Source organism: Papaver somniferum, chromosome 6 (genome assembly GCF_003573695.1).
Source record: "Papaver somniferum cultivar HN1 chromosome 6, ASM357369v1, whole genome shotgun sequence".
Taxonomy (NCBI): Eukaryota; Viridiplantae; Streptophyta; class Magnoliopsida; order Ranunculales; family Papaveraceae; genus Papaver; species Papaver somniferum.
Genome location: NC_039363.1, coordinates 79,894,764 through 79,919,836, shown reverse-complemented (window position 1 = coordinate 79,919,836; position 25,073 = coordinate 79,894,764). Strand labels below are relative to the sequence as shown.

Sequence of the window (25,073 nt, the reverse complement as noted above, 5' to 3'; positions counted from 1 at the left end):
CGACCACCCTTCCATCTAAGATGCAAATCTTAGCCGTCCAAGCTCACCAACCAACACCTAGTAACCTTTGGCCCAACGCCAAAACCTTTGTTTTGGCCACGCCCAAACCGCGCCAAGTTTTGCCAGCCATGCCACATGTGCCAATGGCATGCCAGCCACCTTGCCGCGCCATACCATGCCGACCTTCCCTATGCGGCTACCAAAACAAAGGCTTGTGACGATCAACAGCCATCCTTCTATCTAAGATGCCAATCTTATCCGTCCAAGGTCGCCAACCAACGCATGGTAACCTTTGGCCCAAAACCCTAGTTTTGGTCACGCCCAAACCGCGCCAAGGCATGCCGGCCATGCCACATGTGCCAATGGCATGCCATCCACCTTGCCGCACCATACCATGCCGGCCTTCCCTATGTGGTTACCAAAACAAAGGCTGGTGACGATCAACGTCCATCATTCCATCTAAGATGCAAATCTTAGCCATCCAAGGTCGCCAACCAACGCATGGTAACCTTTGGCCCAACGCCAAAACCTTTGTTTTGGCCACGCCCAAACCGCGCCAAGGCATGCCAGCCATGCCACATGTGCCAATGGCATGCCAACCACCTTGTCGCGCCATACCATGCCGGCCTTCCCTATGCGGCTACCAAAACAAAGGATTGCGAAGATCAACGGCCACTTTTCTATCTAAGATGTAGATCTTAGCGGTCCAAGGTTACCAGCTAACGCATGGAAACCTTTGGCCCGACGCCAAGCCCTAGTTTGGTCGCGCCCAAACAAAGCCAAAACCCTAACTTTTGGACGCGCTTGAACTAGGCCATATTAAAGCCGTACCGGCCATGCTTTCATGCCACTGGCTACCAAACGAAGGGTTGCAATAATCAACGGGTACCCTTCCTCTCAAGATGCAAAATCTCGACCGTCGAAGGTCACCACCGAGCCGTAAAGTCTCCCAAGCTCAACTTTCCGAACAAAACATGCTACATGTTTTCCACAAAAACACTCGAGACATCAACACATGTCACAAACTGGGGGATGCTCATTGGGTATTGGTTTGGCGGTTTACAGCATGTGGCGTACACTACGCCCGTTATAAGATAGTGTCATAAGGATGAGGCGGTTAGTAAATACAGGGAGTAATGGTGAAACGCTTTCTTTTATGTAACATCAATTCCAGGCGTTACCGGTTACCACCTCCTCCCATTTACTCATCCGTTTTCCATTTCTTACGAGACCAGAGTACGTTTCACTTCGACTTGTATAAATAGGTCTTACCTATTTCCACCGAACAACAAGTTCAGGTCAGGAGGATAAAACACTCAGAAAATATTTGCTAACTTTCCATCTGTAAGCTTCCTACTTTCTGATACAAGTCGTGAAACAACTACTCTTCCAGAATCAACTATTCTGGTCTCAACACTCTCTTCACTTCCCTCCCCAAAACCAACCCTTCTCCTTAACTTTATGACCAAAGAAAGTCTGGAACAACCATTTCTTGGTTTAGGCCAGATTTGTACAGATTGATCTCTCTAATCTAAAGTACTCCCTTGTAGTATATTGTTTAGGGTTTAAACTCGTTTCTCACCCACACACCCAAAATTACCAAAATCAGCAGAAATCGTTTTCACCCTCAAAATTGGCGACCACAGTGGCAGGTTGATCTTTAGGTCACGATGTCAATTTTCAATCCTCGATCTCATACCTCGACCCGTCAGGACAGTAAAATCAAATGATCCGTTCAGTAATAGAAGACTCGGCTACTAGGCGGATCGATTACCAGTCGTGACACGACAAGGGACGACTGGGGACTTCCGAGGGGTTAGAAGCAAACGATCCGCCCAAGGATCGGCAACACGACAAGGAATGACTGGGGAATTTCCACAGTCACGGCGATGTTTCTCACAAAACTCGGTCTTACATCCGGGAGATTCCTTTTTCACCAAAAGATCCAAAAACCGAGTAAGTCTTTCCTAGACAAAATACGTGGTTTACTACTTCAGGTTTTCACGGGAATGATGAAACCAATATCCATGTTATGTTTCATCTCATGCTCTTTGTCGACAAGTAATGCTCACGATTCAGTGGCTTTCCTGGGATGTTTACACCATTCCAATCGTAACCAAAAAGCATCGTTATTCTAAAAACAGTTCGTTCCAAATAATAATCCAAAACCCTCAAGGTAACATTCGTCTGTTAAACCAAAAATCCAGGAAATCAAAACCGTAAACTAGGCGTTTCATTTGCCTTTCAAAAAAAACCTAAAATAAGAAGTTCAGAAGACAGAAATGCGTTCAAGGAAAGTTTTTCAACAATGGCTTGATCTTCTTGGAAAAAGCCTCTTTCGTGCTTTGGAGAGCCGCCCTCTTCAACTTCAGCCTGGAAAACTTTTCGACTTCCGCTTCCTGCTTCTTCACCATATCCGCAGAAGGACCTTCAACTATTTCGGCCAACAACTTTTCAACCTCAAAGAAACCTTCAACAAACCAAGGAACATTGAACTCGAAGTTTACACACGTGTCACGATGGAACCTCCAGCTCGAGACTACATCCTCAGAAATAGTATTACCAGTCACATTGCACATGTCGTCAATCGAAGACAAAGCTTCCTCCACACGCTTAACCAACGTAAATCGACTAGTAATTTTCTTGGTCGTGGCGATATGTCCGTAGCTTTCCCATATCTTGGTGTATAGCGCCGCGTGTTTGGCTGGCACGCTAAATTCCCCGATCAACACATGATCCGGATGAGGAACCAGATATGGAGGGTTGAAAATGGCGCCCGCAACTTCATCAGCAACCAGCAAGGGATTCCTAACAACAATTGCACTTGCGGCCACTGGAGTGCTCTCCATTGTCTGAGTCACAACGACGTTTTCATCTCGATCAACATCCATTTCAAGGTCGCCCGGTGCGGCTGTCACAGTTGGATACAAAGCTGTATCTCCGCCAGTCTCTGTCTCAGGGCCATCTTCAGAAATGGCTTCCCCCTATGATATCACGGATTAGATATTTTCCAAAGAGAAAGGAAGAGAGGAAAGAAGAAAAAACATGCGGGAGACTCACTGATTCGCTTTCAGACCGACTAGAGGAAGATTCAGCACTGCTGTCGGAAGAACTACTCTCGCCATCACTGGACTCTGAACTTTTATCCTTCTCGGGTTCCCCATCACCATGGATAGGCTCATCACCACCACCTTCCGTCTTGAGAAACGATGTTTTCTGACTACTTGCAAGTTTGGTAAAGGTGTTCACGCTGCTGAGACCCTGGGCAAGATACAAAGACGGATACTCAGAAAAGAAACAAGGATATACGCGATCCAACTAAAATCAAGAGGAAAAGCATACATACCCGCATATTAGACGAACTGAAAGTCGGTAGGGCTATCAAATATGACTGGGAACCATCTGCACGGCTTTTAGACCTTTGCTCCTTCACTTGGGGACCATCTGCATTCGGGCTAACGGATTTTCTCTTGGTCAAAGAAGGATCCCTCAGCAGTGGGTGCTCCGCTAAAACCGCAGGAGAAGGCTTACCGCGATGGTTTTCTACCACATCATTCACGAATCCATGGATAGCGAGAAACTCATCCTGCCAAAATATGTTATATTTGGAGGTCGTTGATGGATTTCTTTCCGCGAGCGGAAAAGGGAGACTTTTACCCGATACAAGAACACTAGCATCGAGAACAGTTGGCAACAAGTATTCTGGAACAACAAGCTGACGAACGAGTGGGACCCCTTGATCAAAACCCATATGCCGAGCCGCTCTATCGATATTGTAAGAAACTGCTTTGCAAGATCCTCGAAAGAAAGACGACACATTACCGGGAGTGCAGCTTAGCATGAACACTATCTCTTCAACACTCATATCCTCTTTATCAGAAGACAAAGACATGCTCGGAGCAGGAACAAAGGTATTGACCTGAGTTATGGATGCATGCACCAGAGCCAATGGACGAAAATTGACCGTGTGTGAGTTGTCAAGGAATCCAACCAGGTTCGAACCAATCTTTGGACGCCTATTCGACCAGCGCAGTATCCTAGAACCACCCCAAGACTCGGGAAGTACGGTCAACGGTTTTGGAGAATACCTTTCAAAGTGCTCCCACATCCACGCTTGGAGAAAGGCGGCATGAATATACGAATCCACTTTCATGTAGCCATTTGAAGCGCACATGTCCGCGACCAGATGATCCAAGTGTGTGTACAGAGAACCAAGAAACAAGCCGCCAATAGGGAGAACGACACCTTTTGCCAATTTTACGGAAAAATTGATAAGTTCCTGTCTTATCTCCTTCTTACCAGAGTCGTCATCGAAAATATCTCCAGATAACCAATGAGCCAAGAACACTGCGACCTGAAGTGTACTATTTTTCTGATTTGGCTCCAACTCATCAGGAAACCATTGAGACACCCACTAGCCATAGAAGCACCTCGTATCGTTTTCTTTCCGAACGAATCTTTTTGATTTCACAACCAGAGCGGCACGCATTTCTTCTTCATCTGCAGACAACTTGACATCGAGGTTTCCTACTACGAGAAGGTTCAGCAAGACGGCCACGCTCTCTAAAGAGATAGTCATTTCACCCCACCTGCATATGACTGTGTGAGTGTCCGGACACCATCTGGAAATAAAAGCAACCAAGCCTGGAATATCTTTCCTAATTTGAAGCACTGCAGAAGCCGCGACAGCATCAATAATCTGCGCCTTGGTCAAACTGGATTTTACACATTCCTGGCTCATCATGAATCACATCCATTTCTCAAAGGGACGCAACGGATTCACACAGATTTTAAAGTCAATGGGAGAAGCAGAATACTCTTTCCTCTGAAGACAAAACCTTATTACACCTCCAGGCCGAACTGACCGGGCCTCTCCTTCACTTTCCGGACCAGTCAGAAGAATCAACACATACTTGGGATGATTTTTCCTAATTGTGGCGGATGTTGTAAAGAACACATCGTTTATGTTTGGCTTGGAATTGCCAACATCTTTCGGTACGGTAGAATTTTTCTCAAATGACATCCTAACGAAATTCTCTCACGCTACTTTCACCTTCGAAATAACTACAATGGAACAATACGAAGAGAAATTATTACGGAAAGTGCATGGAAATTTATTTTATCAGACACAGGAGATCCATCCTGGACGCAAACCAATTTGTTGCAAAGTCATAATGCGCGTGAGCAAAGAAATGGGGACTGACAGACCCTGCATCACCACCTCATGCCAAGGCTGTACCCTGTAACAGGAAATTTGCGCCCGGACGAGGAGGCGCCCCCCACTATGGGAACAATACACACGGCCACACCAGGAAAAGGGAGGAAACCCTAGGATCTAGGTTTTCACAGGAAGGGAATGACAGTTACTAGCTCATGCATGCCTACTTTGCACAGTAATTGAGACGGCCAACATTACTACGATATTCACGCCTAAATGTTACTACAAGTTCACGCAAAGAAAATTTACGGCTAGGATTCATGCCAACACAAAAGAACAATATTTTTACAAGTTCATGAAAAGGTACGCCTACAGCTAGGGTTTGCACTAACACAAGAAAACAAGAAAAACAAGTTAAAGAGGAAGTGCTGGAAGACATACCTGGGATTCGCTCGTCCGCTTCACTGTTACCACACGGCCAGAATAAAAAAAATATATAAAGGTGTGAAATAAAAGGAGAGGTCGGGCCCCTTTTATAGGCGTGGTACTTGGGAGTTTGAATAAGGAAAGGACTTCCTATTTGAGTCAAGTAAAGAAAAGTGGCAACCGGGCCCGCGAAGACAAATCACCATCCCAAGCCGTCTGCGCATGCTTTGCCTCACCAAACCACGCCATTTCCTTGGCCCCACCATGCCAAGTCGTCCGCACCATGCCTTGGCCCCACCACGCCAAGCCATACACATGATTTGCCTCACCAAACCGTGCCTTGCCTTGGCCCCACCATGCCAAGCCGTCTGCGCCATGACTTGCCGTGGCAACACTAACAACTCTCCAAGCCAGCGTCATGATGTTCCCTAACCCATCCAAGGTGATACATGGCAAGACTAAGCCGGCGATCTTCATCTCACCACTTCACGGTCTACACCACAAATAGAATTTATGCAAGGCCTCCAAACATGAGGATCATGAACTCTCCTTACCTCTCGAAAAAGGTTAGTCGGACTTTCCTGACCATCTTTTCACGACATGTCATTTTGATTTTTATCCTCGCCTGTCACCATCTTATGCTTACCTCGCAACAATGCTCCTGTTCCGAGCTAAGCATGAGACTTAATGTTGATGGTGGTTTTTAGCTTAGGGTCAAAATCGTAAAACTGTACATCTGACATGACGTCACTATGACCATTACCACATTTATTGAATCAATCAGCATGCCTACGTAAGAATTACCAGGGTACCCTTCTTTTTTTTACATGGGTCATGTTCCACGGCAGAACCCTTAAAACAAACTAACATCATCTATGCCAAACCCTAATTCTCATGCTACCGCGCCAAGGCATGCCAACCATGCTAGACGCACCATTGTGCCAATGGCAGACCATGCCAGCCACGTCACCGAGCCAAGGCATGCCAACCATGCCAGCCACACCACTGTGCCAATGGCATACCATGCCAGCCATATCTCCGCGCCAAGGCATGCCAACCATGACAGCCGCACCTCCGCGCCAATGGCATGCCATGCCAGCCGCACCACTGCGCCAATGGCATGCCATGCCAGCCGCACCTCCGCGCCAAGGCATGCCAACCATGCCAGCCACACCACTGTGCCAATGGCATGCCATGCTATCCGCACCTCCGCGCCAAGGCATACGAACCATGCCAGCCGCACCACATGTGCCAATGGCATGCCAACCACCTTGCTGCGCCATACCATGCCGGCGTACCCTATGCGGCTACCAAAACGAAGGCGTGTGATGATCAACGACCACCCTTCCATCTTAGATGCAAATCTTAGCCGTCCAAGGTCGCCAAACAACGCATGGTAAAATTTGGCCCAAACCCTAGTTTTGGCCATGCCAAACCACGCCAAGGCATGCGAACCATGCCAGCCACACCACTGTGCCAATGGCATACCATGCCAGCCACATCTCCGCGCCAAGGCATGCCAACCATGCAAGCCGCACCTCCGCGCCAAGGCATGCCAACCATGCCAGCCGCACCACATGTGCCAATGGCATGCCAACCACCTTGCTACGCCATACCATGCCATCCTTCCCTATGCGGCAACCAAAACGAAGGCGTGCGATGATCAATGGCCACCCTTCCATCTAAGATGCAGATCTTAGCCATCCAAGGTTGCCAAACAACGCATGGTAACCTTTGGCCCAAACCCTAGTTTTGGCCACGCCAAACCGCGCCAAGGCATGCCATGCCACATGTGCCAATGGCATGCCAACCACCTTGTCGTGACATACCATACTGGCCTTCCCTATGCGGCTATGAAAACGAAGGCGTGTGATGATCAACGACCACCCTTCCATCTTAGATGCAAATCTTAGCCGTCCAAGGTCGCCAAACAATACATGGTAACCTTTGGCCCAACGCCAAAACCCTAGTTTGGCCGCGCCTAAACCACGCCAAGGCATGCCGACCATGCCACATGTGTCAATGGCATGCCGCGCCATCCACCTTGTCGCACCTAAGCCATGTCATTCCGGCCTTGCCTTCACGGCTGACAAAATGAAGTCGTGCGACATCAACGGCCACCCTTCCATCTTAGATGCAAATCTCAGCCGTCCAAGGTCACCAACCAACGCATGGTAACCTTTGACCCAACGCCAAAACCCTAGTTTGGCCTCGCCTAAACCACGCCAAGGCATGCCGACCATGCCACATGTGCCAATGGCATGACGCGCCATCCACCTTGTCGTGCCTAAGCCATGCCATGCCATCCTTCCCTTCACAGCTGCCAAAATGAAGGCGTGCGACAATCAACGGCCACCCTTCCATTTTAGATGCAAATACAACGCATGGTAACCTTTGGCCCAACGCCAAAACCCTAGTTTGTCCACGCCTAAACCACGCCAAGGCATGTCGACCATGCCACATGTGCTAATGGCATGCCGCGCCTAATCCATGCCATGCCGGCCTTCCCTTCGCGGCTACCAAAATGAAAGCGTGCGATGATCAACGGCCACCCTTCCATCTTAGATGCAAATCTTAGTTGTCCAAGGTCGCCAAACAACGCATGGTAACCTTTGGCCCGACGCCAAAACCGTAGTTTGGCCACGCCTAAACCACGCCAAGGCATGCCGCGCCTAAGCCATGCCATGTCGGCATTCCCTTCACGGCTGCCAAAACGAAGGCGTGCGACAATCAACGGCCACCCTTCCATCTTAGATGCAAATCTCAGCCGTCCAAGGTCACCAACCAACGCATGGTAATCTTTGGCCCAACGCCAAAACCCTAGTTTGGCCGCGCCTAACCCACGCCAAGGCATGCCGACCATGCCACATGTGCCAATGGCATCTGCGCCATCCACCTTGTCGCGCCTAATCCATGCCATGCCGGCCTTCCTTTCACGGCTGCCAAAACGAAGGCGTGCGACAATCAACGGACACCCTTCCATCTAAGATGCAAATATTAGCCGTCCAAGGTCGCCAACCTACGCATGGTAACCTTTGGCTCAACGCCAAAACCTTTGTTTTGGCCATGCCCAAACCGCGCCAAGGCATGCCAGCCATGCCACATGTGCCAATGGCATGCCAGCCACCTTGACGCGCCATACCATGCCGACCTTCCCTATGCGGTTACCAAAACAAAGGCTTGCGACGATCAACGACCATCCTTCCATCTAAGATGCAAATCTTAGCCGTCCAAGGTCGCCAACCAACGCATGGTAACCTTTGGCCCAAAACCCTAGTTTTGGTCACACCCAAACCGCGCCAAGGCATGCCTGCCATGCCACATGTGCCAATGGCATGCCAGCCACCTTGCGGCGCCATACCATCCCGGCCTTTCCTATGCGGTTACCAAAAAAAAGGCTGGCGACGATCAACAGTCATCCTTCCATTTAAGATGAAAATTTACTTGTCCAAGGTCGCCAACCAACGCATGGTAACCTTTGGCCCAACGCCAAAACCTTTGTTTTGGCCACGCCCAAACCGCGCCAAGGCATGCCAGCCATGCCACATGTGCCAATGGCATTCCAACTACCTTGTCGCGCCATACCATGCCGTCCTTCCCTATGCGGCTACCGAAACAAAGGCTTGCGAAGATCAACAACCACTTTTCCATCTAAGATGCAGATCTTAGCCTTCAAAGGTTACCAGCTAACGCATGGCAACCTTTGGCCCGACGCCAAGCCTAGTTTGGTCGCGCCCAAACAAAGCCAAAACCCTAACTTTTGGCCGCGCCTATACTAGGCCATATTAAAGCCGTACCGGCCATGCTTTCATGCCACTGGCTACCAAATGAAGGGTTGCAATAATCAACGGCTACCCTTCCTCTCAAGGTCCAAAATCTCGACAGTCGAAGGTCACCACCAAGCCGCAAAGTCTCCCAAGCTCAACTTGCCGAACAACAACATGCTACATGTTTTGCACGAAAACACTCGAGACATCAACACATGTCACAAACTGGGGGATGCTCATTGGGTATTGGTTTGGCGGTTTACAGCGTGCGGCGTACACTACGCCCGTTATAAGACAGTGTCATAAGGATAAGGCAGTTAGTAAATACAGGGACTAATGGTGAAACGCTTTCTTTTATGGAACATCAATTCCAGGCGTTACCGGTTACCACCTTCTCCCATTTACTCATTCGTTTTCCATTTCTTACGAGACCAGAGTACGTTTCACTTCGACTTGTATAAATAGGTCTTACCTATTTCCACCGAACAAAAAGTTCAGGTCAGGAGGATACAACACTCTGAAAATATTTTCTAACTTTCCATCTGTTAGCTTCCTACTTTCTGATACAAGTCGTGAAACAACTACTTTTCCAGAATCAACTATTCTGGTCTCAACAATCTCTTCGCTTCCCTCCACAAAACCAACCCTTCTCCTTCACTTTGTGACCGAAGAAAGTCTGGAACGGCCATTTCTTGATTTAGGCCGGATTTGTATAGATTGATCTCTCGAATCTAAAGTACTCCCTTGCAGTACATTGTTTAGGTTTAAACTCGTTTCTCACCCACACACCCGAATTATCAAAATCAGCAGAAATCGTTTTCACCCTCAAACACCTTCTTAAACACAAGAATAAATTCTCATAAGAAGTTTCCTGGACAAAATAAATATGAAGAATTAACTCCTAAAATAATACTTAAAGACTTAGACATAATCAGCAACCAGAGATCGGACAACAAAAATATTATCAGTTGCTTTCTTCAGTTCAGTCTTCAGGAAATCAAGATTCTTCGTTGCAATTTTAAGTTGATCACGAACAACCTCAAAATCACGAAGAAGATTCTGTACCAAATCGGATGACATCTGAACATGTTTATTATCTTCAAGATCTCATGCATAGAAGCAGGTATGACAAGAGGATCCTTGTGAAACTCAATAACCTTTTCATCTTCGATTTTGTCTTCCTTTTTGCATCCATCCATCATGCAGTTCATGATATCACAAAAAAAATTCTGGAGGTTACGAACATACATATATCAAAAGAAAGAAAATTTGATATATATGTTCGTTTCATAGGGAAACCCTAGGGACACATATCAATCTTTCCAAACACGCCAGTGTTGGAACCATATGTTCGGTCATGAACCTGGTGCACGGATAGTTCGTGGTCATGAAAAAAATAGGAACCAAGGAACCAATGGACTTTATATTAAAAACATGTTTTGACATATTATCAAAAAACAATTTTTTAACTTTTGACAGAATATCTTAGCTTAAATAAATTTAGGGATAAGAATTTTTGTTGATAAAACAACAAATCAACTGTCATAAGGAAAAGTCCAAAAAGAAGCTTCTCAGAGCAAGCAACAAGGAGTATTATTTCAAGAGGTATTGATCATTTACATTATAAAGTGTAATAATTAACCGGAGCAAGGCTCGATAGTAAGATGATCATTATTTTTAAAAGAAAACAAATACAACAAAGACCACTTTGTCAGGAAGAAGATCTTCTTGAGTATCATGTGCATCCTCACTCAGTCTCACAGAGGATTGACAACTGTAAGCAGTCGCGTTGTAATATGATGAGCATTTGATCATCATGGGTGTTGACACTCTCTCCTTTTCTTTTAAGAAAAACATTAGAGAAGTCAATAGAATTAGTCTCAAGGGAATCAATAAAAGGAGGACAAGAGATACCTAATGCTGCTTCCTTCCTTGTCTTATTAATGCTGCGCTTGAGTCTATTTATACTGGTCTTGAGTTCTGAAACACGATTATTGATATGAACTTATTTGGAAACGGTTGACACTTTTGATCCAAAACGTTTTTCAGCCATGAAAGAGCGTTCGAAGATTTTTCTTTCTCAGAAATTCCTTTCTACTTAATGGATCATCAAAACGGCCATTTGTCCTTATAACATTATTCCTTTCATAAAAAAGTTTTGTGTTATCTTTATATTTATAAGCAAAAATTGGCTCATCACAACACTTTCTTTGCCTGAAAGTTCGATTTTTAAAACCAGTAGTATGAGAAACATGTTTGATTACTTCCTTAGACATCCAGAAAAGAATGTTATGAAGTTTTTCATTCCGCAAACGAAAACGACATTTCCTTTCAAGGTGACCTTTGTTTCCGCAATAATAACACTTGAATGGAATGCAATTACCTGTTCTTATATGGGCTGTCTTTGGAGATTGACTTCCTTTGTTTTTTGAAACTTCTGTCGTTGAAGGTAAACTTTTACTTTTGCCATCAGTGAGATTTCTCTGCTGGAGATTTCTATTAGAACCAACAAAATCAATCATACTACTACTTGGAGCGTTTATTCCTTCATAGCCCAAACCTCGTGTATCACGATGTTTTTTACAAGCTCCCAGCATAGTGGACAATTTTGTTAAACTAACGTTAAACTTATTCAAGTTTTCTTCCATCAATTTGACCTTATTGTGAGCAGCAGAAAGGTCAGCTTCCAATTGGTTTTCTCGAGATAGAAAAGCATTTTCTCTGTTATTAAAACAACTTTATTGAGAGCTATATCTTGCTTCAGATTATGCAAGTTCTTCTTCCAACACAAAGAGATTTCAACAAAGATGCTCACATTCAGAATTCTTTGAACGTACATCTTCTTCACGATATTTATGAAGAGATTGTAAGATATTATATCCACAATCGTAACCCTTAAAGAGTTTTCTCATTTTCTTGTTTTCTTGACAGAGAGGAGTCGGAAACTCACTCAAACAAGATGTTGACTTCTTTTTCTTTATGAGATGGTCAAAAATCTTGATTCTTTCATCTGAAAGATCATCTAACTGTTCGTCTAGGCGTGTTTTCCAGTTAAACACAATTTCAGCCAATGGAAAAGACGTGAGAGATTCCTCAGAATCACGGCTTTGAACCAAGTCAGAACATTTCTGAACTGGTGATGTGATGTTTGAGATAACATATATGTCCATAGAGTCAGATTGCTACAAACACAGACTTATGAGGTCTTTAACGTGTTTGCAAGCTCTGATACTAATTGAAAGCGCAGGGGTGTAACAACCACACCCAATAATTCGTTCGGCAATATGTATGTACTAACTCCAATATAATTCCGAGAGCATGAACTTATAAAGCGAGGTCAATCAAGAAATATACCAAAGAGTTATATCTCAATTTTTCGATATAATATGCAATCAAACAAATAGAAATTTGTGAGCCCGATTGATATGAGAAATAACTTGGACGGTACCAAAGACCAAAGCCAAAGTGCCAATCAATTAGTATCCAATAATCAAGGTCGGATTTACCAATTGGTTGAACTACGCACAACCTGTGATATTTCAATTATATACAAATATAATGCGGAAAAGAAATAACACAGACACCAGAAGTTTTGTTAACGAGGAAACCAAAAATGCAGAAAAACCTTGGGACCTAGTCCAGATTTGAACACCACACTGTATTAAGCCTCTACAGACACTAGGCTACTACAAGTTAACTTCGAACTGGAATGTAGTTGAGCCCTAGCCAAGTATCACGCCGATTAAGGTAGAGTCGTGTTCCTTACGCCTATATAACCACACAGGATTCTGCGCACTTGATTCCCTTATCTGATCTCACCCACAACTAAGAGTTGCTACGACCCAAAGTCGAAGAATTATAAACAAATTTGTCTCCCACAAATAAGTCTATTCTGATAGATAAATCTGTCTCCCAAAGAAGTACCTATGAAATTTTATTCCGTCTTTTGATAAATCAAGGTGAATAGGAACCAATTGATAATCCGGTCTTATACTCCCGAAGAGCAGCCTAGAAATATAAATCACCTCACAATAACTTAACTATATGGTAGTAGAAGAAGTTATTGTGAAATCACAAAGAATGAGACGAAGAGCTTTGTGATTACTTTTTATATCTTACCTATCGGAGATAAATCTTGAGCTAATATTATAGAAGATAGTACTCAATACGATAGAACAAGTAAGATCAGATCACGTAACTATATAGAAAATAGTTGGGTCTGGCTTCATGAATACCAAATGAAGTCTTCAAGTCGTTAACCTATAATGGTTTTGGAAAAACCTAGGATAAAGGAGAATCGACTCTAGTCGCAACTAGGACACAGGAAAGTGCCGGGATTAGGTTTTCCAGTTGCTAGAGTTGTCCCTTATATAGTCCTTCAAATTAGGGTTTGCTTTCAATCAAAGCTAAGATAGCTTAGTAACAAAGCATTCAATATTCACCGTTAGATGAAAACCTGATTTAAGATTCAAGCCAAGTTTGCTTAAAACCAAAGCAATAACTTTCCACCATTAGATGGTCTTAGCTTGTTACACACAAATTAAATATACCATCATTTAGACATGGGTAACCGTACCTAAACGTGTATATTGATTTGGCTCTATAATAGTTAACCGAAGTTATCCATAAGAATACTTTTGTCTTAACCATATTCATCTAACACTTCTAGATAAACTATGATGATCAATCAACCATGAAAGACAATCAATTGAATCTAATTGTGTATCAAATAGAGTTGTTCAATCACAGAAATATATATGAACCAATTGAATCAAAACCGGAATGATTCATAAGAATCAATTCATGAACATTAAGCCACAGTTTGCAAAGATTGCATTCCTTAATTCATGAATGTATTTTTTCATGAGTATGAAAAACATACTTAACCGATTTTAGAACTTTAACCACTAAGTTTGCAAACAGGTACGCGAACTATAGCTTTTGGACTTTGGTCTTGTCCAGCAATTTGCAAACGGGTATGCATAATGTTGTTTCGGACCTTAACTCAGGTAGAACCGTTCGCATACTGGTATGCAAACTTGGTTCCCTGACTTTAACAATTAAAATCGTTCGCATACTAGGTATGCAAACAAGGTTTCTGGACCTGAATTATACCAAAACAGTTTGCATACTAGGTACGCATACTGTGATGTATCCAGACAAAGGTTTTTGTTCTAAACTCCCATTTCAATCATTGAAACATCCTTAGAAGATGACAATAGCTGTCTCACACGAACTATTAGCTTATAAGTAATTTTCAAGTGATCGAATTTTCAATACGAAACATTCCGAGTCGACATCAAATTATTGTCTCACACAAATCATGTAAGATGTTTCAAGGCAATTTTTACATGATCAATTTTTGACTTATTACTTAGTTTCCAACAAATAAATTGTTTCCAACTAAACTCGTCAAGAATATGATGAACGTAGCTAAAGCCAAAAGATTCCAACACATATTTCGAGAAACAGATAACCGAGTTAAACTCAACTCGAAATATCAAATGTGTATAACATAAAAGTCTATATAGCTATATGACTTAGTCTCATTAGGAGATAGAATAGAATAGACTTCTGAGAGATAGATAACTTTTAGTCTCCACATACCTTTTGTTGATGAAGTTCCTCCAAGCTCTCCTCAGTAGATCTTCGTCTTCAATCGATGAACGCCGTGAAGTCAAAATCTCAACTACACATTCTATCCTAATCCGAGACATAGCTATAAGTAGACTAGAGATCAAGACTTATAGTTTTGATCAACTAAACTTGACAAACAAGATTGAGATAGCAACGCTTGCGAGTTCGACCGAGCAATGCTCTAACACAACCTTCAATCTACTAAACCACATCCACCTCACCGGCACCAACCTCTGCCCTCACTGTAATAAACCCCTGGAAACTGCTATACTTATCCTCTTAAATTTTCAAGCGGCAATAACATCTTGGAATACCCTTCTTAATCGACTATTAAATCAACAAAACTCTACCCATATTTCTCCAACTATCATTAGCCTACAATTAACAATCATACATCTATTGCAAAAAAAAGGCATGTATTAATGATTAGCTCTTCCTACTTTCTATTTTTCGTCACTATGGATAGACATGAATGAGTTTATCTATTGTAAAAAATAGCAAAACCCTGAAATCATTATCCAAGTGACTTTTAAGTTACAATATTAATAGAAGTTCACCCGGGTAAGAGACTACATTTTTACTGACCTAATGGGCTTGCAACCCTTTGTCAATCCAACCAAAAACACTCGATCGACAACAACCATCTCAGTACGTTGTGGTCCTCCTAATACGGATTGGATTAAAATCAACATTGGTGGGGCCGCGAGGGGCACCCTGGATTTGCAGGTGCAGGTTTAATAACAAGAACTCTGCAGCAACAACTATCATATTAATGCGCGCATCATTTAGGTATTACCATAATACTCATTGATGAAACATAGACAATGCTTATGACTTCAAGAACGACGATAAAAGGATGATGGAAAATAAGTACAATTCAAAACACACTTGAAAAAATTGCTTCGATCCGTAACCTCTTAGACGGAACCACCGTAGTATTTAGCAGGAATGGTAATCAAAATTGAAAAAAGAATGCTTCAAATTACATAATGCAATATCCATCATAACTACAAGAAAAAAACCAAGAATCAGACGATCCGGAAAATTATGCAGCAGATGGAAGTCAACAAGAAAATCACTCGCCCATAATCTGGATCCAGAAGATTCCAATCTTCATAAATCAAATTGTACTAAATAACTCTATGGGGTTTACATATTCCATGTAGCCACTTGCTAATCGAATTCCTTTCACGTTAAAAAAAATAATAGAAAAAGGAAACCGGGGGTCTTTCTCAGCAGGTCAGCCCTGTTCCTCAAAGGTTTTATTTCCATGCGCTCCAGGAGGTCCCATGTTCAACTCTCCGATGACGCAATATTACAATATTTAACATAAGGTAGAGTTAACTTTTCCCCTTTCGACATAATCATCCCCCTCCCCTTTCTCCACCGTTTCGGCTCCTTTGGCTAATTTCTCACAAGGATCGCTGGTAGCCTAGCACGACAACCTGTTCAACCAATGTAGTAGTACAGTAGAACCTCTCCATATTAATACTCTTAAGCATTCAGTATGCATTTATTGTATTTATAGTTGTACTAGATGATGTACATACATTTTTATGTTCCATAGACAAATACATGTACGTATCTAGGAACTTGTTAGGTTACTAGAGAATTTTTGATGTTTTCGACAACTATAAATAGTACTCTAACGTATAGTAGAAGATAAATCATCAATTTATTTTCTTTCCAACAAATCAAAATATCATACAATGTTAAGAAAATAACTTATATGGATCATAAAATTCATATAACAAGATTTATATTTTTTAATATATTGTCGATTATTGTATTATGGAGGTAAATTCCTTAAAATGGGACTGCAAAAAACTATTAATATTAAGCTGCAGAGGTTATTACTATTTATAATTGGCACAAGTTGAGATTTATTGTAACTAGTTCTTTTATTACAAGAACTAGTTGGAAGTCTAACAAGCTAAGCTTCAACAACGTACTACTACATTGATTATTTTTTTTTGAACATGTTATTGTGCTAGCCCACCAGCGATCCTCATGAGGAACCACGTCAAGGCAGCCGAAACGGATAGGGGACTGTTATTATGTCACAGAGGGCAAGCTAATTCTACCTTTCATGTCAAACTCTGTAATATTGCGCCTTTGGGGATTCGAACCTGGGTCCTCTTGAAACGTATGAAACCTTTTTGTTACAATAATAATATTATTTTTTAAAACAAAAAAGAAAAGGAAATTACATCATAGTAACCATATTTGAAGAAATTCGAACAAATCAAAACTCATAACTATATCTGCCATGGGGAACTAACACGTGAACTCTTGTTTTGTTTTTTTAGTGTCAAAAGATTTTTCCGAACTCTTGATTTTGGGTGATAATATCTCTTTATTGTGTTACTACAGTCACCTAACTTACATAACCGATAATAATTACCGCATAGTAATAATGTCGTTGATTACAGCTGCTTATATCACCCTGATTGATTAACTGGAATAAAGAGGATTGATGGGCATAACTCATGAGATATTAATCAAAAACAAATTAAAATTAAAATCGATGGACCAAAACGAACCTAATTAAATATAATTCATGCACATCATATATCCAGTGGCCGACCATGCAACCCACTAAGCCACAATTCTTTCGAAACAAAATGACATGAAACTCCTCCTTCATCCTTTCTTATTCTTAAACAAAACTAAAATGGGGGAATATTAAGGTGTTGTGACTCTATGACCTTTCATGAACCGATCAAAAATACCCTCTAAAAGTTGGCTGAACCACGTGATGGACAACATCAACTATACACCAAATGTGCTGTTATTTTCCTTGGACCGAATTACCCCTTCATTTCTCAAGCTATGGAACAGCTATTGAAATAATTTTTTCGGAAATTTATGCTAAAAGAAGAAAAGCTCATTAAGTAATCATTATTATATCTCAAACTAAAGATTAAATGTCTGTGTATTTCTATACCTATGAATTCTTAGTTGGAAATTTCTATGACAATAATGCGAAAAAGCAAAGCACCCCCTAAAAATAATATATCAAAAATAAATACGTTAGTTTATGATAGAAAATATAGCTGTTCATAGTAGCCCAATTATATGTTGTCTTTTAATATAGCAACAGAGGAAGTCCATGTCAAGTGTTAACTTTTCTCAACAGTAGTATTGTTTTGGGATGCTTAAGGTAAATCTTGAATTTACATCATATTCAACCAAGTCATCTTTTTTCAGAGTAGAAGTAGATAAATTTTGAATAATATGGTTTTTAGTTTTGATTCGAATACAAACCAGATGCATCACAAGTAATTAAATCACAACAATAGCAGGTTTATTGGCCCTTAGTTTTCAGAAAAGAAATTGACTTTTTCGAAAAATAATTTTTAAAACAAGGACAAATTTAGGTTAAAGAAAAGCGTTGGATAAAATACGAAAAAAATATTAACGAATAGTGAAAACGAGCTCTCCTGAATATACAAGTTGGATATAACTATAAGTTATACTCCTCTCGTCCTGTAAAGATTGATACTTTTTTTTCTTTTTTTTATTCCATAATAGACGATCGTTTTTATTTTCATATGTTATTTTTTAAAAAATTTCTTTACTAATAATTAGTGTTGTTAAGACTTAGTCCGTTACACGTGGTGTAATATATCTTAACTATATTGTTATTTTAAACATGTCAATAGAGCACTATTTTTACTTTGTTGTTTCCAATTGTCCTCAATTCGATATTCCATTTTAAACTTTAGATGCGAGGTTCTACGACAGTCGATTGTTAATAGTTCTGAGTTTCGGTTGAATACCGTACCTATTACCAAGTGAACACTTCATTGTCATCTGAGATATAGATAAGATTAAAAACATATAAAAATTGTCAGTTTTCTTTACGAAATATATGTCAAATCGAGTTCAACAGGATCGTCTTATAGCTTAGGCAGTATAGGAGGCCGCATAGGTCCCCATTTGTTGGGGACCTAAAAAGAAATCTCCTCATATGGTAGTTAATGCGTTACAATTATAATACAGTTATTTTGTGTTACATAAAATTGTAACAGCTGTAATCATTAATTTATGTATAACAGTGATAAGTGTCGTTATTATTTTGAATTTGAATATTGATAACCAGTTTTGGGAAATTCTTGGGAAATTTTACGCTAAATCATAAATCTAGAACCCTAAATATAACAAAAAAAAAAAACTCAAAATATTAGGTAGCCTTCGACCGTGAAATGCAAGTTATTGCCTTCGGTATGTGGATTAATCTCCCATAAACTAAAACGCTAACTAAAACTGTGACATAATAACATATAAAAAAGTCCTATATCTTATATTTGCCTAGACCACCCAAAAAAGTTAAGACCGCCCTGGAACACGACATAGTAAACAAATTGAAGATCTAAATCTCATTAAAATCTAAACAACAAAATAAGGCGATTTTGTTGTATTTTTCCTATCCTTGGTTGAGACTTGTGATCCGATCCAAATAAATTTGTGCTATCTATTAGTGGACATTTTGACAGTGTGTTTACAAGTGTTACACCTGACTTATTACAAAACTGACTGACCATGTTTGAGTAAACGTTAAGGTAAAAGTAAAAACGAATTATATCGTCACTGGTCATCATCTTTATTTCGTAAAATTCGGCAAACTTGATATCATCTCTCTCTCTCTTTATATAAGGTTGGGCTCTCAGATTCGAAACCCATTTCTCTCTTTTCTCTCTCTATTACACAACACACATCCAATCTCTCACAGACTCTCTCTTCATCTTCATTTTGGTATAGAATTTCTTCTTATAAATATTGTAAATTGAGTTAAAACGTTTTTTTTAATCAAAGAAGAAAGTAAAATAGGGGGGCTTTTGGGGAGGATGAACAAGCCCTCTGTTCTTCTTATGCCTCCTCTTTATTAATCTCAGATCTTACATAAGAAATTCACTCGATTTCTAATCTGGGTTTCTCTTTATTTTGTAAGTTTTGTGTTCTACTATCCCTTTATCGATCTCCAATTCATAATTCTCTTCGCAATTCTGATTTAGCTCGATTTACATTCATTGCTTTTGAAAAAAACCATAAATTTTTGATTTTTTTTTTGGTTTGTTCCAGGAATTCTGGATTTGTTTTGAAGGATCCGATGTTTTAGGATTAGCCCCATTTCGTATCTGACAAGTTATCTGTCTTTTGTTTGGGTAAATTCTTGGATAAGGTATGTTCTTTGCTTGTTTCATTGGATTCTTATCTGTTGCATTTTGATCCATTGGATTGCTTTTATCTATTCAGTTGGGAGAGTTTGTTTTGTCTCATGTCTGTCAGAATTCTATTTTTTTGTCTCCAGATTTGAAATTATGAAAGCTGTCCTGAATTTTGCTTTTGCTTTTTCATTCTCAATTTAGATACACTTAATTTCTATTTAGAATTTGGGTTGGTGATATAATTCAATGTGTGGATTACAGTTAGGATGGAATCGGATCATGGAAAACTTTTTATTGGTGGAATTTCGTGGGATACTAATGAAGATCGGTTGAAGGAGTATTTCAAAAGTTATGGTGAAGTGGTGGAGGCAGTCATTATGAAGGATCGGACAACCGGTCGTGCTCGTGGATTTGGTTTTGTAGTGTTTGCAGACCCAGCAGTTGCAGAAAGAGTAGTTATGGATAAGCACATGATAGATGGTAGAACGGTACGCATTTGTGTTTCAACTCTTAGAAACCAATTTTCATATCTTAATTTTTAGTGTGTGAATTATAGTAGACTATATGATCAATTGTCTACTTATGAAAGATTTCGTTAATTTCTTTCTCTATGTATGTTTGAAAATCAAAATTTCGTAACTCCAGAGTCGATCTGTTCAAATGCATATCGAATTCAAATAGTTCTTGTGTCTATAGAAAGCTTGAACTCGATTTTCTTTGTTCTCCTTGTTGATGCATACAAAAACATGTTAGTAATTTTTGCTTCTATTTTGTCATTGGATTTAGAGAATTCTCTAAGATCTAGTTATTTTGTGGGGAATCATAAACAATTGCAGTGCTTAGGGATGATCAACAGAGTATGTAAATTTGGTATTTATTCAAATTCTAATTTTCAGGTCGAGGCAAAGAAGGCTGTACCTAGGGATGATCAACAGATTATGAATAGAAGCAGCAGCAGCATCCATGGGTCACCAGGTCCTGTTCGCACTAAAAAGATATTTGTTGGAGGTTTAGCATCAACTGTTACAGAGAGTGATTTCAAACAATACTTTGAACAATTTGGGGATATCACAGATGTTGTGGTGATGTATGACCACAATACCCAAAGACCTAGAGGATTCGGATTCATAACATATGAATTAGAGGATTCTGTTGACACGGTGCTGCTCAAAACATTTCACGAACTAAATGGTAAAATGGTAGAGGTTAAGCGGGCTGTCCCGAAAGAGTTATCTCCAGGACCTAACCGCAGTGTTTTAGGTGGATTTAATTACGGTATGAATAGGGTCAATAACTTCCTTACTGGCTTCAATCAGGGATTTAGCCCGACCTCTATTGGTGGTTATGGTATGAGGATGGATAGGTTTAGTCCAGCTCCTGGTAGTAGAGGTGGGTTTTCTCCATTTGGTCCTTCTGGCTTTGGAATGGGTGTTAATTTTGATCAGGCATTGAGCCCAAGCTATGGAGGAAATGCAAATCTTAGCTCTAATTTCGGATATGGGCGGGGTTTGAACCCTTACTTCAATGGGAACTCAAGTAGATACGGTAACTCCATTGGTTACGGTGGGGGCAATGGAGGAATTGGTTCAGTTTTGAACTCGACAGCTCGAAATGTGTGGGGCAACGGGGGTGGCATGATTACAAACTCATCTAATTCGGGTGATGCTTACTTGGGTTCTGGAAGTGGGACTATTGGAGGAAATGCATTCGGCGGTAACACTGCTGCTGCAAATTGGGGTTCCTCTCCTATTTCTTCTGCTCAAGCCGGAGGGAGTGGTTCTAGCTACAATGTTGGCAATCTGAGCTATGGAAATGGTGATAGCAATTATGGTTTGGGAGGGGGAGGATATGGTAGAAACAGCGGGGCTAATGTCAATACACCATCGTATGGTACATTGAATGGTATTCCTGATGGGGCATTCGAAGACTTTTATGGTGGTGGTGGTGGTGGTGGTTCTATATACGGGGACTCCACTTGGCGGTCAAATTCTGAGCTAGATATTTCTGATTCATTTGGCTATGGGCTTGGTGGTACAGCTTCTGATGTTGCATCTAAAAGTTCTGCTGGTTTTGTTGGTGGTTATAGTGTTACAAATAGACAAGCAAATAGAGGTGAGTTCCTTAATTTATCTCACATATTAACTACCTGTGCATCCAATACATGTTTCCTCATATGAATATTAGTACAGTCATTTCTAGAACCGTTGCCTCTGGTTGATTTTGTTTGGACCTATCATCATATGTTTGTTGACATTGTTGTTTGATTCAGAATATCAATGTTTTAGATTTCCTATGTGACCTCCACCCAATCCCCCCTAAAATAGCTTCCTGTATAGGTAAAACTAAAGAATCCTCAAATTTTAGTATGAAGGTACGTACAACCTAAAATGTTGCAAATTTGAGTATAAAACACATTGGCAGCTGGCATGCATGAACTTATAAATACACAACAGACAAATAGAGTTATAATTAGGTTTTTTTTTTTTGCATTTTTAGTGATCTTGGAAATATTCTTTTTACTGAAACAGATTAATCCAATCAACTTGATGAACTCTCTTGCGTGTTTGGTGGGCTTGCCTTTGTTTAATCATCTCTTGTTGCAATGGATTAGTCCAATCAACTTAGTGAACTACTGTACTCTCTCGCTTAATCGGTGATGGATTTTCCTTTGTTTTGTTTAAGGTACTAGATGGTCCACATAACCATAACTTCTTTTCATGAATACAGTCCCATGTTTGACATTGGTAGTCAGATATGCATCTTCATTTGGCAGTTAGGTTTCATAATGTGTCTGTTTGTAAACTAAATTCTAGTATACAGAAGCTAAGCTTCAAACATTTCATCGATCCTACAATTTTGCTATGTATTGATAACTATTTTTTAGCCTTGTTATTGACAAGTTGTTTGTCATTTCTTGCTTCAGGAATTGCTGCCTAGAGGATCATTATTTTGGATCAGGAAATTACTGTAGGTGAAGGAAAAATCGGTTGAATCAGATGACTGGTGAAATCTAGACATATCCCCTCATCATACATAGAAAAATTGATTATCATCTAGAGAGCTAGCTAACATGAGTACCTATCTTTAGGATCTCAAATTCAGGGGGAAGAAGCAGTTACAGGGATTTTGTGTTTAAGGTTTGATATTTGTTTTTAAAGCTTAGGTTTTTTTCTTTCTCAGTGTTTGATTGAGTTGTAAAATCAGATTGCGGGATGTATTCAGAAAAGAAGAGTCGTAATATATGTATCGTGCATCTCTTGCGAGACGATACTTAAGAGAAGAAAAGAAAAAAAAAAGGAAAAGGAAAAACAACGAACTAGTTTATTATTATTATTTTATTTTTTTTCTTTTAAATTTGATGTAATGTCACTAGCGAAGTGCTAGTTCATGTCAGTCAGGTAATGTTCTTCTTCTTTATCTTCATCTTGTGATTTTTTTCTCAGGTTGTATACCAGAGAGTGTTCTGGTTGATTTTACTAGTGTGGAACATTTTAAGGGATTCCAATATGTGGTACCTAGAATAAGACCAAATATTCTCATTCATTTTCTTATGGAAACTTTGTTTTCTGTTTTCTTTGAATCTTTTTTCTTTTCCCACATGTTATCTGTTTATAATGAGGCTGTGATTATTTGGTCCTTGCTGCATATTGTTAGGATGGGATTTTTTTGAATCGTAACCTTTGTTTGTGTGGGACCAGGTTTCTGTTTTTGGGTAGTATGGATAGTGTGAGCTTGGCTATTAGTTGAGGAGATACGGGTAACAAAGAGATGCGATCAGGTCACGTTCAACCTACATAAGTTGACTGTAATCATCCAAAGGGACTCTTATCTTTTGGTTTCTCGGCTCTTTTGACCATCCTTCCAAAAATGTAAAATGATCATGTGGTTTAACTAACATTCATTACAAATGCGGTAAGGTTTTAGTAGGACCCTCAATACATATTGATCATGGGATCACACTTGTGACTTGACCTTCCATTATACTCACTCCGTTGTTTTTCGATATGCTGGTTTATATAAATAAATGTTTCAAAAAAATAGGCGGGTTTTTTAATTGAGAAAGTTAAATGTTACTTTAATTTTCTGGGACCATTTTTTTTCTTTAACTTCTTTTGATGACAAGTGTCATGTGGATCATTTTACTTTATTTCTTTTGCTGACAAGTGTCATGGGGACCATTTCAGTTCACTTCTTTTATTAATAAGTGTCATGAGGACCACTTTCAATGATTAGTTCTCTTAATTTCCTTAAATTTCTCTAAAAACAAAATCAGCCTATTAAAAAAGAACGGAGTGAGTACTAAATTGCTCTATCTTCATATAACAGAATCCTAGTTTGGAACCTTCGGATTATGGGGATGAAACTGCACAGTTCTAGCGTGATATATAATTTTATCCGGGCTGGAATCTCAAGAACAAAACACTAAAGTAAAAATAATCCACACCAACGGTCTCAATTTGAACTACTGATAAAAATTCAAGTCCCCTGAAGCTATCACCCATTCACCATATTAGCCGTTAAATTCAACATTTTAGTGTTTGACTCCGCCTATAAATACGGTTGAATCTTGATATCTCTAATTATACTTTCCAAATAACCTATAACAATAGTCTCAACATTTCAGAGTTTGCCCCTGTGGAAATGGTTCAAAGGCATTCTGTGATGATTGCCAGATTCTCAACATGGTTTTCGCGAGTAATTTTAGGTGTTATTGGGTTTTAAGTTTAGAATGACCAATTAGTTCTGAATGCAAAATGCACAACGACAACTTCACAGAAACCATCTCCACTCTCTATAGTACACTTGGTCCGCACTAGGTTGAGAGTATGCCTGTGAAAGGGGATATATCTTATGAAAACCAAAGACCTTCATGTTAAATCATGGCCCTAGTTTGTATTGGTAGTAGCATGAACT

General features: G+C 40.4%; 1 protein-coding gene across 2 annotated transcripts; it reads left to right on the top strand.

Moving 5' to 3' along the window:
- Positions 1–19,670: 19,670 nt before the first annotated feature.
- LOC113288112 (heterogeneous nuclear ribonucleoprotein 1-like) lies at positions 19,671–23,739 on the top strand. Of its 2 annotated transcripts, XR_003330472.1 has the most exons (6): positions 19,671–19,937; positions 20,074–20,173; positions 20,421–20,647; positions 21,056–22,271; positions 22,688–22,841; positions 23,083–23,739. XR_003330472.1 is itself a non-coding variant. In XM_026537064.1 (5 exons), exons 3-5 carry the CDS (start codon positions 20,426–20,428, stop codon positions 23,094–23,096), a joined length of 1,452 nt encoding a protein of 483 aa, XP_026392849.1. In that variant the 5' UTR covers positions 19,672–19,937; positions 20,074–20,173; positions 20,421–20,425; the 3' UTR covers positions 23,097–23,733. The 2 variants fall into 2 exon arrangements, 1 of the variants encoding a protein (XP_026392849.1); XM_026537064.1 differs by lacking the exon at positions 22,688–22,841 and having other exon boundaries at positions 19,672–19,937; positions 23,083–23,733.
- The last annotated feature ends 1,334 nt before the right edge of the window (positions 23,740–25,073 follow it).